A 17,327-nucleotide genomic window follows, 5' to 3' on the forward strand; every position below is an offset into this window, starting at 1 on the left:
TTTGTCTGTGTGTGTCTGTGTGTGTCTGTGTGTGTGTCTGTGTGTCTGTGTGTGTCTGTGTCTGTGTGTGTGTCTGTGTGTCTGTCTGTCTGTGTGCCTGTGTATCTCTGTGTCTGTGTGTCTGTGTGTGTCTGTGTGTCTGTGTGTGTCTGTGTGTCTGTGTGTCCGTGTCTGTGTGTCTGTGTGTGTGTCTGTGTGTCTGCCTCTGTGTGTCTGTGTGTCCGTCTCTGTCTGTGTGCCTGTGTATCTGTGTCTGTCTGTCTGTGTGTGTGTCTGTGTGTGTCTGTGTGTGTCTGTGTGTCCGTGTCTGTGTGTCTGTGTGTGTGTCTGTGTGTGTCTGTGTGTGTCTGTGTGTGTGTCTGTGTGTCTGTGTGTGTCTCTGTCTGTGTGCCTGTGTTATCTCTGTGTCTGTCTGTCTGTGTGTGTCTGTCTCTGTCTGTCTGTGTGTGTGTCTGTGTGTCTGTGTGTCTGTGTGTGTGTCTGTGTGTCTGTGTGTGTGTCTGTGTGTCCGTGTCTGTGTGTCTGTGTGTGTCTGTGTGTGTCTGTGTGTCTGTGTGTCTGTGTGTGTGTCTGTGTGTCTGTGTGTGTCTGTGTGTCCGTGTCTGTGTGTGTCTGTGTGTCTGTGTGTGTCTGTGTGTCTGTGTGTCTGCCTCTGTGTGTCTGTGTGTCTGTCTCTGTCTGTGTGTGCCTGTGTATCTCTGTCTCTGTCTGTCTGTGTGTGCCTGTGTTATCTCTGTGTCTGTCTGTCTCTGCGTGTCTGTGTGTGTGTCTGTGTGTGTCTGTGTGTGTGTCTGTGTGTCCGTGTCTGTGTGTCTGTGTGTGTCTGTGTGTGTGTCTGTGTGTCTGTCTCTGTCTGTGTGCCTGTGTATCTCTGTGTCTGTCTCTGTGTGTCTGTGTGTGTCTGTGTGTCTGTGTGTGTCTGTCTGTGTGTGTGTCTGTGTGTCTGTGTATCTGTCTGTGTGTGTCTGTGTGTCTGTGTATCTCTGTGTCTGTCTGTGTGTGTCTGTCTCTGTCTCTTTGTCTGTCTCTGTGTCTGTACCAGTGTCTGTGTCTGGGCCACACCAGAGGGTCGCCCCGCGTGTCAGCGTGACCTGGTGATTATTCTGTCTGGAGTGACGTTGTCTGTTGGACTGAAGCTCTAAAGTCAAGAGAGCCAGCTGTTCTGGGGGGCAGTTCAGGGACAGCTAGTGGGGCTCCACGCAGGAGCGAGGCACTGTGGGCCCAGATCGTCTGCCAGCCCCGCCTTCCGGGAGGAGCCACAGGTGGGAGGTGGTTGGAGGGCGGTGCTCCTGGGGCAGTGACTTCAGACCATCACTTGGACAGGTCGCTCCGTGCTTCAGAGGCACGAGCTGGACACCCGGAGACAGAGACGTTGGGGAGATCAGACCCACGGGGCCCTGATGGCACCGCGGCGTCCCCCTCTCATCCCTGCGGCCCCCTTCCTCCCCCTCCCGCTGACACCTGCGGTCCTGTTGCACGGAGGCTCCGCTCCCCCTCCCTCCCCCCTCCCCCTCCCCCTCTCCCCCACCCCTGTCTGAAGTCACCAGGTTCCGCTTCCCTCACCCCGCCCCTCCCCCACCCCTCCCCTCCCCCACCCCTCCCCTCCCCCATCCCTCCCCCTCCTCCACCCCTTCCCCTCCCCCCCGCCGCCCACGTGCGGTCCTGAAGTCACCAGGCTCCCCCTCCCCGCCCCCTGCAGTGCTGATGGCGAGTGTCCGGGAAATGCTGCAGCTCCGGTTCTCCCTCAACTTCTACATGTTCCACGGGGGCACCAACTTCGGCTTCATGGGCGGGGCCGCGTTCCGTGGCCATCGCCTCCCTATGGTCACCAGCTACGGCAAGTCCCGGTCGGTCCGCGCCGTCTGCCCGCAGCTGCCCCGCCTCCGCAGTCACGGGCAGGGTCCTTTGCAGCAGGGAAGCTGGTAGCTTAGCTCTGCTGTGCAGCCTTTGTGAAAACCTTAGTTTTAACTGGCGGAGGGCTGCGTCTTCCCGCCTTCGTGAATCGGCCACAGGGGTCCTTGCGCCCCAGCCACCCTCCAGGGGGGCGCACACTGCTGCCTGGCCTCCCGGTGCGAGACGCGCCTTCCCACGAGCCACCATCTACCCACGGTCGTGAGTCACGCGGCTCCCAGCCCGCCCGCCTGCCCTCCCTTCCCGCCTGGACGCCCGCGCGCAGTTCACTGCATCTGCATCTCTGTTCCTCCTGTGGCTAGGCTCATCGTTACCATTTCTCTAGGTTCCACGTGTGTGCATTAACATGTGAGATCTATTTTTCTCCTTCTGACTTACTTCACTCTCTATAACAGGCTCTAGGTTCCGCCTTAGCTCAACTGACTCAGATTCACTCCACAAGCCTTTGTTCTTCGGGGCTCACTGTGAAACCCATTCCCTTGATCCCCCTATCCCGGGTGTTGGGTGTTGATGACTAGGTCTCCCCCAGTCTGCGACTCTGCTCAGAGACCAAGCAGGCAGCGAGGGTGAGAGAGGGGAAGGGGTCTGGTTGGAAACCAGAGGGTCCCAGCACTGGGCTCCAGCCTGGGCTCCTGACACCCCCGGGGTTGCCGTCTGTCCCTCCTGGGGGAGCGTGGGGAGCCGGCTCCGGCCACCTTCCTGCCTCAAGGTCTTCCTCCCAGAGCTGCTGCACGAAGGGCCCTTTGACTCAGCACCAAGTGCCAAAGTCCCTCCCGAAGCTGGGCCTTTTTAGGGAAGGGGACCGATTTGTTTCTGTCTCTCAGACTATGGGGCGCTGCTGACAGAGGACGGAGACCCCACACCCGAGTATCTCGCATTTCAAGAGTTCTTCCGCCCCGCCGCAGGTGCCCGCCCCGCCCTCCGGGGGCTCTGGGCTGTGGGGGGGGCAGACGTGGTCCTTGGGGGAGTCCAGCTCGCCCCAGCGTGTTTTATCCGCAGGGCCTGGGGACTCGGACTGCACGAGACACGGTCCCCCCAGCCCTGCTGTCGGTGGAAACCAGAGGGACCAGGCCCTCCCCAGAGCCACGAGATGCGCGTGTGTGGGTGGCAGTGCGGAGAGGGGCGGGATCTGAGCACGCACGTCCCCCCGCTGGCTTTCAGGAGATTCTGGCCAGCAGGGCGTCCGGGGCAGGCCTCTGGGTGCAGGAGGACTCCCTCCCTTCAGTCCCTGTCCCCGTGGACCGTCCGTGGTGGTGGGCAGGCTGGCCGGGGGCAGCAGAGGGTGCTGCACCCTTGGATGGGTCTGGGAAAGGAGCCAGCCTCCTGCTTGTGGTTTGCAGAGATTCCCAGCTTCCGGCATCGAGATAGCAGACCTAAGGACACGTACGCTCCCCTGGCTGCAGGTCACTTCATATCCCTGTGGGACACCTTGATTCACCAGGACGTGAGTCCCCTGCGCACGTGCGTGAGCTCAGGACTAGGCAGGGGAGGGAATGAACACGGGGGACAGAAAGCAGTCTTTGCGGTTTCAGTCCCTTCTCCTTCTACAGTTCCGATTAGGAGACCTAGGTTATTTCAGAGTCGCTCAGCTGTGTCCAGCTCTTTGCGACCCCGTGGACTGTCGCCAGTCCGGCCCCTCTGTCCATGGGATTGTCCAGGCAAGAGTAGTGGAGTGGGGTGCCATTTCCTCCTCCAGGGAATCTGCCTGACCCAGAGATGGAACCTCCTGAGTCTCCCATACTACGGGCGGGTTCTTTACTGCTGAGCCACCTGGGAGCCCAATACCATCCCCTCCCTTGGGGACCCCCTCCCCGCCCCTCTTGGTTACCACCAAGCGGCTGCTGCAGACTCGTCATTGCAGGGCGCTCACTTGCCCCCGTGCTCCCTGAGCTTCCTGGCTTGTGATGAGGCCACCGCTCAGCCTGGCTTCCACTCCCGTCTCTGCAGGAGCCCGTGAGGTCCACGGGGCCACTCTCCATGGAACAGCTGTCTGTGAACGAAGGGAGCGGCCAGTCCGCTGGGTATATACTTTATGAGACCGTCATCACCAGAGGAGGCGTCCTAAACTCAGATGGCCATGTGAAGGATCGGGGCCAGGTAGGGGGCAGGAGTGGGCGGAGTGTGCCCTTCTCTGCTGAACAGCAGGCCGGCCTCTTCCTGACGTGTGGGAAACTGCCCTTGTTTCTTACCCCTGGTCCCTTCGGTGAAACGCTTGGTGTTCACATGTCAGCCACTGCTCCTGCGGGTCTAAGGCACTGGGTGTCCCGGGGGGGTGCCCGCCGAAGCCTGAGTGCACGTGATGCCGCCCTTGGAGGAGACCCAGGAGGGGCTGCGTACGCCCCCTTGTGCCTCGGGCAGAGGCCCCAGACGCTTCCTTGGAGTGTCGTGGTCGGATCTGCGCCTCTAGTTCTTCAAACACCCATCTAAGGTACCTGTTACCAGCAAGGAAGCCGCAGAGAGGTGCAGTGGCCTTGCCCAGAAAACGGGCGCTGGGGCCCCTCCTGCCCGCCCTGCACAGGGGCTGTTGCGGGCCCTGCCCACCCCTGTGGTCCCGTCATCCCAGGATCCGTGTCCCCTCGCAGTCATCGTGACCTCCTAGCCACAGACTCTCATTCCCTGCTGTTTGCTGAATGCGTGTCTTCACTTGGACGTACGCTCCTGTGGCTTCTCAGACTCAACACATCCAAACGCGTCGCGAGCTCCTTAGAGGAGCCACAGCCGCAGCCCTGCACCCAACCCGTGGCCACCCCACCCAGCCCGGGCCTCCCGCTTGCCTTGTCTGCCGGGTCCCTGGTGGAGCTGCGTCGCTTGGCTGTTCTTTGCAAGCCCAGGCCGTCGCGCACAGCCTTAGAATTCTCCGGCATGGCCATCAGACCCTGTTCCTGGCCTTCCTGTCTCAGAGGGCTCATTGTGTCCCCGTCTCGTGGGGCCCCCCGAGTTCCTTCCCCAGGGCGAGTCCCGTCCTGACTGCCTCCACTCCCAGGCCCTCCCCGCCGCTCTCCCTCGTGCTCCTGGGTCTGAGAACAGCTCCCCCGCCCGCGAGCGCAGGGTGGGCTCTGCCCTGCTCAACCCTGGGCTGGGACTGTGTGTGCTTCCCGGCTGCCACTGCTTCGGGGGTGGGGGGGTCTTTAGTCACTCAGCGGTGGTCCCTCAAGCAGTGGCTGTCGAGCCTGCAGCTCTCGTCTTGGGACCCTGGTACACGTAAAATGTGAATCTTTGTTCTGCGTACCACTGACATTTCGGATACTCGTGGATTTTGACTTTTACAGTCTCCTAGTCAGATCCCTTTTGGATGACCTAACTCAGACCCTCTGTGGTGCCCTTTGCGTGCCCGTCTCTGTCCTGTGGGGCTCCAGCAGCCTTGCGGGGGCGTCGGGGGTGGACAGCGCATGGTGGGCAGCGGGGAGGGTGGGGACACAGTCTCAGCATCTCTGCCCCGGAGCCCCTGCCGGCCCTTTGTCGGCACGTGCTTCGTGGTGTCCGTCGTGGTGCCCACCGCCCTCCGCCCTCCTCACCAGTCCCCATGACCCCCGCAGGTGCTCAGGGCTCACCTCACACCCCTGGGCCCAGCCGCCTTCAGAGTGCCTGTGGACCGGCGTCAGCGTGTCGCCTTCCCAGAGGCAGACTTAGTCCTCCCCTGGGACCCTGGCGCCTCACCCCTTCCTGCCTTATCCACACCCCACAGTCTTCCCCGCTCTCTCTGGCAGGTGTTTTTGGATAACAAGTATATAGGAGTCCTGGATGACGCGCATCAAAAGCTGACTCTTCCCAACGATGTACATACCCCCACGGTTCCAGCCCCCCGGGGCCCTGGGCTCACCCCTCACAGAGGCCCCACACGGCTAAGCTGTGCGCTCCTCCCGGGGTGGCAGGGTGGTCCCGCCCTGGGTGTTTGCTGCTCAGAAAGCCTTGGGTTGAGCACCAGCCTCAGAAGAGTCTCCAGTAGAATGTTCGATGACTCTTCATTTCTTGACGGCCCAGTATGTGAGGGGGGTGGAGGAGGAGCTGTAGGGTTTGGCTGGCCCAGAGCTGAGGTGTGGGGTGCCGAGCCCTACCCTCTGACAGCCCCCAGTTTCTGAGATCGTCCCAGTCTCAGGGGGGCCCCAGTGGTCTCCAGAAGAGGCCTGAGCAGCCCCCTCCAGCTGGTGTGTGTTGGGCAGCGTTACAAGGAGTTCCTGACGCTGCGGATCCTGGTGGAGAACCAAGGCCGGCTTGCCTCCGGGACCAGCATGAACCAGGAGAGGAAAGGTGGGCTCAGGACCACGGGGCGCCAGGACAGGAGTAGGCTTCAAGGGGAGGGGGGCCATGTCCTGCTAGGCTCCCCCGAAGGTGCTCTCCCAGTGCTGAGGACATGCACTGCCCTGCCTCTTCTGGGAGGAGGCTGCAGAAGCGCCCTCAGAGAGCAGAGTGGGCTGAGTGCTGCCCTGGGAGTGCTGATGGTCCCTCCCTGGGGCCCATGCGTGTGTCCTGGCCTCCTCCGTCCTCCCCATCCTCCCTGGCCTCCCCGTCCACCTCCATCCTCCCCATCCCCCCTGCCTCCTCCATCTTCCTCTGTCCTCCCCATCCTCCCCAGCCTCCTCCACCCTCCCCGTCCTCCAGCCTCCTCCATCCTCCCTGGCCTCCTCCATCCTCCCCATTCTCCTCCGTCCTCCCTATCCTCCCGCAGCCTCCTCCATCCTCCCCATCCTCCTCTGTTCTCCCCATCCCCCCCGGCCTCCTCTGTCCTCCTCCGTCCTCCCTGGCCTCCTCCAGTGTCCCCATCCTCCCTGGCCTCCTCCACCCTCTTCGTCCTCCTCCGTCCTCCCCGTCCTCCCCTGGCATCCTCCGTCCTCTCCGTCCTCCCCATCCTCCTCCATCCTCCTCCGGCCTCCTCCGTCCTCCTCATCCTCACCGTCCTCCCCATCCTTCTCTGTCCTCCCCGTCCTCCCCATCCTCCCTGGCCTCCTCCATCCTCCCCAGCCTCCCCATCCTCCTCCGTCCTCCCCATCCTCCCCATCCTCCTCCATCCTCTCCATCCCCCCCGGCCTCCTCCGTCCTCCCTGTCCTCCCCATCCTCCCCTGGCATCCTGTCCTCCCCATCCTCCTCCGTCCTCCTCTGTCCTCCCCATCCTCCTCCATCCTCGCCATCCTCCCCGGCCTCCTCCGTCCTCCCCTGGCCTCCTCCACCCTCCTTCAGGGGTTCGGGGCACTTCTCTGTAGCTTCCCTGCCTCAGTGTCCTCTTTCCCTCTTCTGCAGGTCTTACTGGGAACATCTATCTAAATGGTTCTCCACTGAGAAAATTTAGAATCTACAGCCTGGAGATGCAGAATAAATTCATACAGAGGTGGGTGCCGACCACTGGCTCCAGGTGCCTGACCGCAGATGGGGAGACCAGAGGCCAGGCAGCCAGACCTGCTTGTGTTCACACACGAGGCAGAGACCCAGAGCACTGAAGGAATGACCCCACGTCTCCTGGCTGTCCAGGGCAGAGCGGGCACTGCCTCCCCACCCCGCAGCCCTGGTCTGCTGTTTCATTGCTGCGCCGTGGGCCACAGATGGGCCACGGGAGGGGACACTGGGCTCAGCAGGGAGGAGACAGCCCTCCGAAGGCTCAGCTGACATGCTGTCAAGGACCATGTAACCTGTCCACTGGTCTGACTCTCCCTAGGAAACTTCCCAACATCTGGAAGCCCAGCTTTCTCCACACTGAAGGCCCTGCATTCTTCCTTGCCCTCCTGAGAGTCGGCAGTCATCCCAAGGACACCTTCATGAGCCTGCAGGTGAGTGGTGTTCTTCCCGGCTGTGTCCCCAGCCAAGCTTCCGCCCCAGGAGACCTCTGCCACCCCACGGCCATCCGGGGGGCTGCCCCTTCCTGGCGTTGACTCAGGATGGGGAGGGAGGCCAAAGAAACGTGCCCGAGCTGCCTGCCGCCCTGTGTCCTGGGGGGAGCAGCAGTGGGGACGTGGTGGGGACACGGCAGTACCTGTCCCTGAGGTGGGTGCACATGGAAGGTGAGTGGGAACCCAGGGCCTCCCTCCCGGGGGCCCAGAGCGGGAGCCAGGGCTGGGGGCAGCAGCGCTGAGTCTCCAGGTCACTGCCCTCCGAGGGCCACAGCTGGGCCTGCATGCTGAGTGTGGCTGTGGTTGCAATCTGCATCTGGGGTTGTGTGTGTGTGTGTGTGCGCGCGTCTGTGTGTGTGTGTGTGTCTGTGTGTGTGTGTGTCTTGCAACTCTGCTTCAATGTCTTCCAGGGCTGGACAAAAGGAGTGGTCTTCATCAATGGACAGAACCTGGGGCGCTACTGGAACCTCGGGCCCCAGGAAACGCTTTACGTCCCGGGACCCTGGCTCAAGCCCGGGTTAAATGAGGTGACCTCCTTTTCTGCACCTCTCCCCGCCCCAGGCCGTGCTCGCCTCACCCTGCCCGGCCTCGGCCGAGCGTGTGTCTCAGGGGCATCCCTGCCTCTCCACAGATCATCGTGTTTGAGGAGTTCAAGTCCACCCTGGTGATCTACTTCACCAACACCTCCCAGCTGGGTAAGCGGCTTCCTCCCCGTAAGCGGCTCCGGCAGCTCGCAGCCTCCCGAGGCGTCTGCGCGTGCTTCCCGGTCCCGGTCACGCACTACCCGCCCCAGCACCACCCCTGCCGGCCTCTCCGAGGTTCTCACGGCCGCGTCTGCCCCTGGGCCCTTCCTGGCCGTCACCGGGCAGGGGCTGTGCGTTCCAGCCAGGACGCCCGAGCTGACCGCGCCCGCCTCGCGGCTTCGGTGGGAGTGGGGCCCGGACCCCAGTGCGGAGCGGCCTCCTCCTCGGGGCCTGTCAGGCGGCTGCTTCCTCCACCCGCTCCCCCAAGGCAGGGTGGGGCTAAGGGAGACCACGCCCCTCCTCCTCAGGGTACTGAGAGCTAAGTCACACCGCCCGCCCCTCCTCCTCAGGGTACTGAGAGCTAAGTCACACCGCCTGCCCCTCCTTCTCAGGGTACTGAGAGCTAAGTCACACCACCCTCCCCTCCTCCTCAGGGTACTGAGAGCTAAGTCACACCACCCGCCCTTCCTCCTCAGGGTACTGAGAGCTAAGTCACACCACCCTCCCCTCCTCCTCAGGGTACTGAGAGCTAAGTCACACTGCCCGCCCTTCCTCTGACGCAACGGAGGCGTGGCTGAGCCGAGCCGTCTCAGAGCCCTGAGTGCCTGCTAGTCCTCCAGGCCCGCCTGGTCGCCAGGACCACCGCAGAGGCTCCGTGAAGCCCCGTGTTGCACCGGGTCCGCCACCTGCTTCCCCGCCAGCCAGCCCGTTCCTCCTTTGGCGTAAGTCAGCTTCCCTGTCGCAGCACAATAAACGCAGCTAACCCACCGCAGCCGGCGCCCTGTCGTGCTTCTGCAGGAAAAGCTGCTGACCCCTGAGGACAGTGGTGAAGAGGTGCTCGGCGCCCTCAACCCCGCGAGTGCCGATCTGGAACAAGAGGTGTCCCCCGAGAAATCGAGTGAAACACGAGCTCTAAGTGAGGGATTGGCAGGCAGCTCATGCGCGTTTCTTATTTTCAGTGTGAAGAAAGCTTTTCCTTTGACTCCCCAAGTCTCATTCCATACATCATTGCTTTTCCACACTCCTGTGGAAACCTTGCTTTCTGGAGGCTCAAGACTCCAAGTGGCCTGGTCCCGAGCCCCTCCCCCCCCCCCCCCCCAGCGCCCCTCCCCCACCCCTCCCCCAGCGCCCCTCCCCCACCCCTCCCCAGCGCCCCTCCCCAACCCCTCCCCACCCCTCCCCCAGCGCCCCTCCCCCGCCCCTCCCCAGCGCCCCTCCCCCGCCCCTCCCCAGCGCCCCACCCCCACCCCTCCCCAGCGCCCCTCCTCCACCCCTCCCCCAGCGCCCCTCCCCCAGCGCCCCTCCCCCACCCTCCCCAGCGCCCCTCCCCCACCCTCCCCAGCGCCCCTCCCCCACCCCTCCCCCAGCGCCCCTCCTTTCCCTCCCCCTCCCCCAGCCCCCCTCCCGTCCCCCTGCCCCCATCCCACTCCACGCCCCTCCCCTGGCCCCTGACTTCCAGCGCCTGTGGATGCCTCTCCTGCTCCGGGTCCCCCTGGGGCGCACGCCCTGCTCTGAGCCACAGTGGGGCACACCAGGGCCGTCTCCACAGTTGGGGGGGGGCAGCCTGGCGCCCGGCAGGGCAGGCCTGCAGGTTCCAGTGCAGACGGGCCCTGCGGAAAGGGGGTCCCCGCGAGGTGCACGGGCACCGTGCGGCGGGCAGCTGAGGAGCTCCGAGCCGTGGGCTGAGTGGCCGCTGTCGGGCCAGGTCGGGGGCTACACTTGCCGCCCCAGTCGACCAGTCAGGGTCGCAAGTGCTCGGCCGGCACCCTCTGTGTCCAGGCAACGGCCTGGTGTGGACCAGGCGGTCGGGGGCGCTGCCCTCATCACCCACACTCTCAGGAAGTGCAGGCGTGTGACCCCCGCGAGACGGTCAGACGGGCTGCTCCCGCCATGGGCCCCCCCGGGTGTGCAGCGCAGACCCCCAGAGGGCCCGGGTGGGCACCGGGCCACACCCCCAGAATGCGGGCGCCTTCCAGGTCCTCAGGCGTTGCTGGACCGAGGCCATCCGCCCACCCACCGAGCCCTCCGCGTGCACGACCTCGGCCCGCACAGCCCTCCTCCCGGCCTCGTGGCTGAGGGGTGGGCGCCCTGTGCCCCCCAGGTTGTCAGGCTGCAAGCTTGGCGTCTGCTCACCGGGTGCCAGGAGAACCCCACCCCCGGGGTGACAACCGGCGTGGACACTGCCATCGGCGTCAGGCCCGCTTCCCTCGTCACGGGCCTTTCTGGGCACGGTGGCCGCACTCCGGCCAGCCGAGACCTCTACCCAAGCCTCGGACCTGCAGGAAGAGGCCTCCGGGGCCCTTCAGTGCTGTTTCCCACCCATAACCAAGGGCAGCGCCTTGCATGGAAAACCGATAACTTGTGAACAAAACACACTCGCGGCCGTCCTCTGCCCATGTGAGTCATAGGGTCGGCGGGCGGCTTTCTTCGATTGTTGGGTCTTTGGGATCCGTCTCAGCATTAGGCGTGGCGGAGTCACTGTGGTGAGCGGAATGGAGAGGCGTCCAACATCCCCACCTAGATTGTGCCAAAAACCTCGGCAAGGCGGCTCCACGCTGCTTGTATCTCAGGGGCCCTGGCTTCCAGGTTCCCGGGGCAGGCCGGGAGGCGGACCCTGGCAGGGAAATGTGGTCTCCGTGGGCCCACGCGCAGGTCCCTGCGTCTCCAGGGCACGTTCACAGGGGGCTGCCTGCTCCCGCCCCTGCCAGAGAGCCCCGGGGGAGGGGAGACCCGGCTGCAACTTGAGAAGCTCAGCCGGTTTCTATCAGGGGGAGCCCTTCCCTGGCTCCCCACTTTGAAACAAGTTTCCCTACTCAGGTGAAGACCGCAGATGGACTCCCACTCGTTTCTGCGGCCCGCCTGGGGGATGACAACGCTCATCAGCTTGAGGGCCGGCAGAGGGCTGCTGTCCTTCGGGGAGGCCCGGGTCTCCACCCCGGCCCATGACTGCCCTTGTGGGTGCACACAGTGACCGCGGGCTCCCCGCCTCCCAAAGCCCCATGGGTGGCTTGGCCACGGTCCCCAGCGCGCCCACAGCCCTGGGAGAGCCAACCCCTGGGTGGCCGCCTGCCGACGCTGAAGAGACCGTGGGCCTGGGCTGAGAGCATGTGGCGTTCTGGGGACAGGGCTGGTGGGTCCGTTTGTCCCCCAACCGTCGGAGCACCACCCTGTGAAATTGTTAGGGACCAAACGACGGGCTCTAGGACCTGAGTCATGTTTACCAGAAAGAGACAGGACATGCGCTCATCCTGCCTGGCCAATCATGTAACGCCAGCTACTCCTGTAACTGAGACAAAGAGCTGCCTGTGTGTAAGCCGCCATACTCCTTCGTTTGGGGCTCTTGTCGGATTCCACTGTGCTGGAAGAGACTTGGGCCCTAGTGCGCTAGAAATAAACTCCCTTCTTGCCTTTGCATTACTGTGGTGGACTTGTTCTCTCTGTCGGTTCAGAGATACGGGCTTGGTGCATAACAGAAATCACATTCATGGCTGTTCCCAGGAGTGAGCAGACGCAGCTCTGCGCAGAGCAGCAGAGGGCAGGGGGCAGACTCGGGAACCTGGGACAGACCGCTGGCCTCTGGGAGTCGGACGTGTCTGGATTCTGTCTCGGCTGTGTGCAAAGGGTCTCTCAGCTCAAAGCAGGGCGTTTTCTCATGTTATGCTGCTCCTGAAACCCGCGGAAAGGAAGAGGCAACTGGGACCTTCTGGGAACGAGGGATGACGTCCAACAACAGGCCCGGGCATGTCCAGAGCCAGCAAAGTATCTGTTGCTGCTGCCTGTGAAGGCAGGGGCTCTTTACCACAGGTGTGCGGCAGGTCACCCGCGGAGCCGACAGGACACACAGCCGCCCACACTTTCACAGTAACTCGGGCTTTACTCACCAGCGTGCCGGATGTAAACACCAAAACCCGAGAACCATCTCAGGCCCTAGGGCACGGTCGGCCTTGGAGTCATCTGGGGTGTCTTGACAGACATGCAGCATCATGGAGGTGTGAAGTTTTTTTAAAATTGTAAATACACATTGCTTAACTCATTTAAAAACAATAAACCCCCTATCAGCCAGCTAGCTAGACAGATGCCAACTCTCAGCCGACTCCTGCAACCAGCAGCCTTGGAAGTCATCCAGAAGAGAGTAGACCGATCTCACAGAATGACTATTTCCGGCCACCTCAGGGCCTGTTGGGGCTCCCTGGTGGCTCAGATGGTCAAGAACCTGCCTGCAGTGCAGGAGACCCAAGTTCAATCCCTGAGTCGGGAAGATGCCCTGGAGAAGGAAATGGCAACCCACTCCGGTATTCTTTCCGGGAGAATCCCATGGACGGAGGAGTCTGGCAGGCTACAGTCCTTGGGGTCCCAAAGAGTCCGACACGACTCAGCGATGAGCTTTTCCGCTTCAGGGCCTGTTGCTCTCTGACCATGCACTCCTCTGCTCATTGTCTCCGTGCGTTCAGCTGTGAAGACTGTGTCTTTTTTCTGAGAGACGATGGAAAACAGGTTGCCTCATAGTGAGGAAAGTCCTGAGTATCTGATCCAGCATTCTCATCCTGATAAAGGTCCTCTTGTAATGAAATCTCAATGTTATGAGAGAAATTCCAAAGAGTTCCATCATGACATGAAAATGATGCCTCCTGCTATGAGCTTTCCTGGGCTGCAAAGACCAGCATCACTTCGCACACAGCGGGCTTTCTCCCCACTCTCAGATTATTAATACCTTTGCCTAAGATATCACTGGGTCTTCACTGGGGGCTCGGTGGTTAAGAAACCATCTGCCAATGCAGGAGACCTGAGTTCAGTCCCTGGGTCGGGAAGAAACCCTGAAGAAGGAAATGGTGACCCACTCCAGTATTCTGGCCTGGAGAATCCCATGGACAGAGGAGCCTGGAGGGCTACGGTCTGTGGGGTCATAAAGAGTTGGACACGACTGAGCAACTCTGCACACACACAAGCAGTAAATTACTGGGCTGGAGTCCTGCCCATGAGACTCAGCACCTGAAAAGATTCCTGGTTTGCCGGGGTCCAGCCCCGGTGGATCCAGGGTGATTCGAAGGTGGGGACGGAGTCGGCGTCTTTGGAAAAATACATATTTAATCACAGATAGAGAGAGATTAGAAATGGATAGTGTAGTAGGAAGATTAGTGGAGAAAAGGAGGCTGAATAACTTGGACTACGTGGAATAGCATCCATGCTCCAGATGGGAATTCAGCCAAAAAAACGGGAGCAAGAAAGAAGCGACATGGGGGAATCAGTCTTTCCGGAAACTGATCCGATTTCTTTATTTCTGGGTTTGCTTATATACCTTTTGTTACACATAGGGATGAATACAGAGTCACGCGGGGGTCAGCAGTCCTGACCTTTATCAAAATCAGGTGCTTCACATAAATGTACAAAAAAGGTACATCATCTTCTGGCCATGAGTGAGACCTGCTGACATTTTATGATGCTTTCTTTCTGATAACCAAAAAAACTTATTTCTTCCAAGGGTGTTTTTTCTTAAACCAGGCACCACCCTCCAAATAAAGTTACATTCCTATAGGGTGAGGGTGTAGTGAGTTACAATCAAGAAAGGAATTTATTCAACCCAAGGTTAACATGATTAGTCTTAAAGGTTAATACTTATTTCTCCTATATGCTTAAAGGTTAATACTTATTTCTTCCTATATGCTAGCATTATAAGGGTAGGGAACATGGAGATTTAGCAGCAAACATCAACCCAACAAATGAAAATCCTTTCACCAATGCTCCCCTTAAGATCTATTTAGTCTTAAGATATGATAAAGTTACATTCTTACATAGCAAGGACACAGTGATATATAACAAAGTACAGTGATCTATTACAAAAGAGAAAATCCATTAACTCAAAAAGTCTAGTATTGCTAACATCAAAAACTACCATATTTCCTTTGCTATATTCCAAATACATTGATTAATATATTCCCAGGTGCCTAAGGATATAGAGGCCTGGCAGCGATCATTGACTCAACAAGAAGAAAAAGTCCTACGCTAATTAAGACTCTCAAAATACTCCAAAACTCTCTGTGCTGTTTATGGTTGAGAGGTAGTAAACAATCAGGTGCCTAGTGGCGGCAGTAAGGATAATCCTGTCACACAAGCTAGTCTGTCAGCAGAGAGGTTTGACCTGAGACATCCTTGTCCCACCCAGAGCAGGGAATTAGCAGCAATTATTGACACAACAAATGAAGAGACCCTTCACCAATATAATTCCTAACCAACTATACTAATAATTTCTAACTCCCCAAAAGATTTTGCCTTTAGTAAGTCTAAAACATCTCGTGCCTCTCAGGTTGGGAGGCTGTAAACAATCACATGTGGCCGGACAAACCTATACAGGCGGGCTAGATAACCTTCAGAGGAGTCTGTAAGCTGAAACACTCTTGTCACGCCCAGGAATTTCTATTGCTTTGGAGCTGCACGTTTACTCCTTCTCCGAGAGAAATGGTTATGGGGGAGAGCCCCCCGTAAAGTCAGAGGTGTAGGTGAGAGCATAAAACAGACTCTGGCTTTGGGGTTAGATGCTCGGGAACAGGGGGTTTCCTGAGGCTTGATCACGCCTTTGCGTATGCCAAGCCTCCTTCCTCATGACCTTTGCCATGGGCGGAATTCCTCACGCTGGCCCCCGGCACTGGTTCACAGGGGAAACAGCTCTAGCGGAGGTGGGTGGGCCCACTGGGGTGGCGCGGCTGTGCTGACGGCCTTCGCAGGGGGCTGACCACCCAGGCTGCTCCTGCCAAAGAGCGCAGCCTGGCACACTTACCCCCCCAGTGGGCCGGCACCCGCATCTCACCCACCACCGGGACCGGACGCTGCAGGCCGTGGCTGGTGCTTTGGCAGAGCCAGGACACCTGGAGCGCCTTGGACGCTGAGTGCCCTGGGCAGCCCCCGGCCGCCCTTGCTGGAGGTGCCTTGGAATGACAGCAGACTCGCTGCTCGGGAAACAGGCAGGCGGTTGGCGCACACGCTCAGGCAGGTAGACTGGTGCAGCCCCGGGGGGACATCAGTCTCAGGCCGCTGAGCAAGCGACGGCAGAGGATGGAAGGTGGGAGGGGGCCAGTGGGGACTGAGAAACGCGCCCTCCTCCAGTACGTCTGGGCCAGACAGCCCCAGGCAGCCCCACCGGCGTCCCAGGCAGTGATCCACCACGAGAGCTCCTCGTCACGTCCATGCGCCCCAGACCAGACGCCTGACTCTCTGCGGGATCACCGTCCTGCAGATCAGTCAGGCAGGTGGGGAGCGCTGGCACGGTTGGTGAGCCGTGGGGCTTGGCAGTGCGCTGACCCAGGGGACTGGGTGGCCTGGAGGCTCCGGCCGCCTCGCCTCGGCGGGCTGAGCACAGACAGCCTCCGCACGAACGGTCGGTTCAGCTCAGCTGAGAGCCAGCGGGGCTTTTCCTGAGACGGTCACTTCTTCGAACAGGGAACCTCCGTTCGTGGACTCAGAGCTGCTTCCGACCCGGGGCCCTGTAAGTACATGGGTCCTGCCAGGTTGGGCCGGGGCGCACACTGAGCCCCTGGCTGAAGCCCCGGGTGGTCAGAATTTGGGGGTTGTGTAAACAGGCTACTTCCCTCTTGTAAGTTTGTTCCCTTTAACCCCTACTGTGCTCCAGTACCCAGTGGCCCACGTGGTGTGTGCTACAGCCCTCTACAGGGCACTGGGCGTAAAGCACAGCCGCACAGCCACGATAGAGGGCGCGCGCAAGGACAGCATACACCAGGCACGGGGACTCACTCACGGGCCGGACGTGCACACGCGGGTTTCCACCTGCGGAAACTCAAAGCTGGAAGGTGCGTCGGTCGGGGACTTACTGTCTAATACAGAGAGCCAGGGCAGGAATCCTCTGCGCGCCAGCGCGACAGGGAGGCCACGACCCCGGCCCCCACCCCACCCTGGGCCCAAGGGCCCCCCCAGAGGCTGCGAACCGGCCCGTCACCCCTTCTGACCCCCGGCCCGGGGCTCCGCCCTTTCTCCGCAGCTCTCTCCTTCTTTAGAGGCCCAGGCCCTCCCCGCGGCCATTCCAAGCGGCCTCCCCTTGAGTATGATCCGCACGCTTCCCTCTGCTGGGGGTCTTGATCTCTGGGCCGCTGGGCATTGCTTCCCCTTGCTTTTGGAGCTTACTTCTCTGCTTAGCTGCTGAACGTGGAGTCTGTCCTCGACTATTCCCGCTGCTCGGCTCAGGGGGCAAGATTGGAGGATCTGTCCATTTGGCCTCTTGAAACTAGAGCCGTGAACGTTCCAGGAACAAAGCTAACACTTACCCGCATACAGCCCCTTCTCTGTAATCTCTACGCCCATAAACACTAAAGCCTGAAGTGTCTTCTAAAATTATTTGGCAGCAAAGCTGGACCAGTGCGAGCGAATTTGGAAGCGAAACCTCTCAGGCATTGACCTGACACACTGTAGTCATTTTTACCCCCTCCTTTTTCTTTGAGTCATCTTGTGCTTCGCTTTTGGCCGAGCTGGGCCTTTGCTGCTGCCCACGGGCTTCCTCTGGTTGCAGGGGGCAGCGTCTGCCCCTAGCTGCGGGCCCTGGCTTCTCTTGTTGGGAAGCACGGGCTCCAGGATGCTTGGGCTCTGGAGCATGGGCTTGTTCTAAGCGTGTGGTGTCTTCCTGGACCGCAGGCAGGTTCTCAGCCACACTTCCCTGGTTGACCCCTATTTACCCCTCTTACTCTGAAGGTTAGATGTTTCCGAGCAGAACTGTTGCTGTATTTTCGACGAGTGTCACCAACTTGCTCTGTTAGAGTGCCCTCTAACAGAGGGCTAGAAGGAAATCACTTCAAATTGATAAACAATGTATACACACCCACCCACACTTAGCATTACACTTAGTGGTAAACA

The 17,327-nt window shown here is 60.4% G+C and overlaps 1 protein-coding gene across 1 annotated transcript in view; it reads left to right on the forward strand.

Annotated features, from left to right (window-relative positions):
* The window catches only part of LOC114118341 (beta-galactosidase-1-like protein 2), a 39,573-nt gene extending 27,685 nt beyond the window's left edge, over positions 1 to 11,888 (forward strand). The window contains exons 10-22 of the mRNA XM_042232642.2: positions 1,700 to 1,922; positions 2,030 to 2,112; positions 2,736 to 3,355; positions 3,859 to 4,008; positions 5,619 to 5,687; positions 6,072 to 6,159; positions 7,148 to 7,235; positions 7,560 to 7,671; positions 8,142 to 8,258; positions 8,363 to 8,426; positions 8,993 to 9,196; positions 10,576 to 10,871; positions 11,292 to 11,888. Coding sequence (XP_042088576.1) covers positions 1,700 to 1,922; positions 2,030 to 2,112; positions 2,736 to 3,355; positions 3,859 to 4,008; positions 5,619 to 5,687; positions 6,072 to 6,159; positions 7,148 to 7,235; positions 7,560 to 7,671; positions 8,142 to 8,258; positions 8,363 to 8,426; positions 8,993 to 9,000 — 1,622 coding nt within the window. The 3' untranslated portion in view covers positions 9,001 to 9,196; positions 10,576 to 10,871; positions 11,292 to 11,888. The remainder of the gene's footprint in view (positions 1 to 1,699; positions 1,923 to 2,029; positions 2,113 to 2,735; positions 3,356 to 3,858; positions 4,009 to 5,618; positions 5,688 to 6,071; positions 6,160 to 7,147; positions 7,236 to 7,559; positions 7,672 to 8,141; positions 8,259 to 8,362; positions 8,427 to 8,992; positions 9,197 to 10,575; positions 10,872 to 11,291) is intronic.
* Positions 11,889 to 17,327: the final 5,439 nt, after the last annotated feature.

This window comes from Ovis aries, chromosome 15 (assembly GCF_016772045.2).
Source record: "Ovis aries strain OAR_USU_Benz2616 breed Rambouillet chromosome 15, ARS-UI_Ramb_v3.0, whole genome shotgun sequence".
In the NCBI taxonomy this organism is placed as follows: Eukaryota; Metazoa; Chordata; class Mammalia; order Artiodactyla; family Bovidae; genus Ovis; species Ovis aries.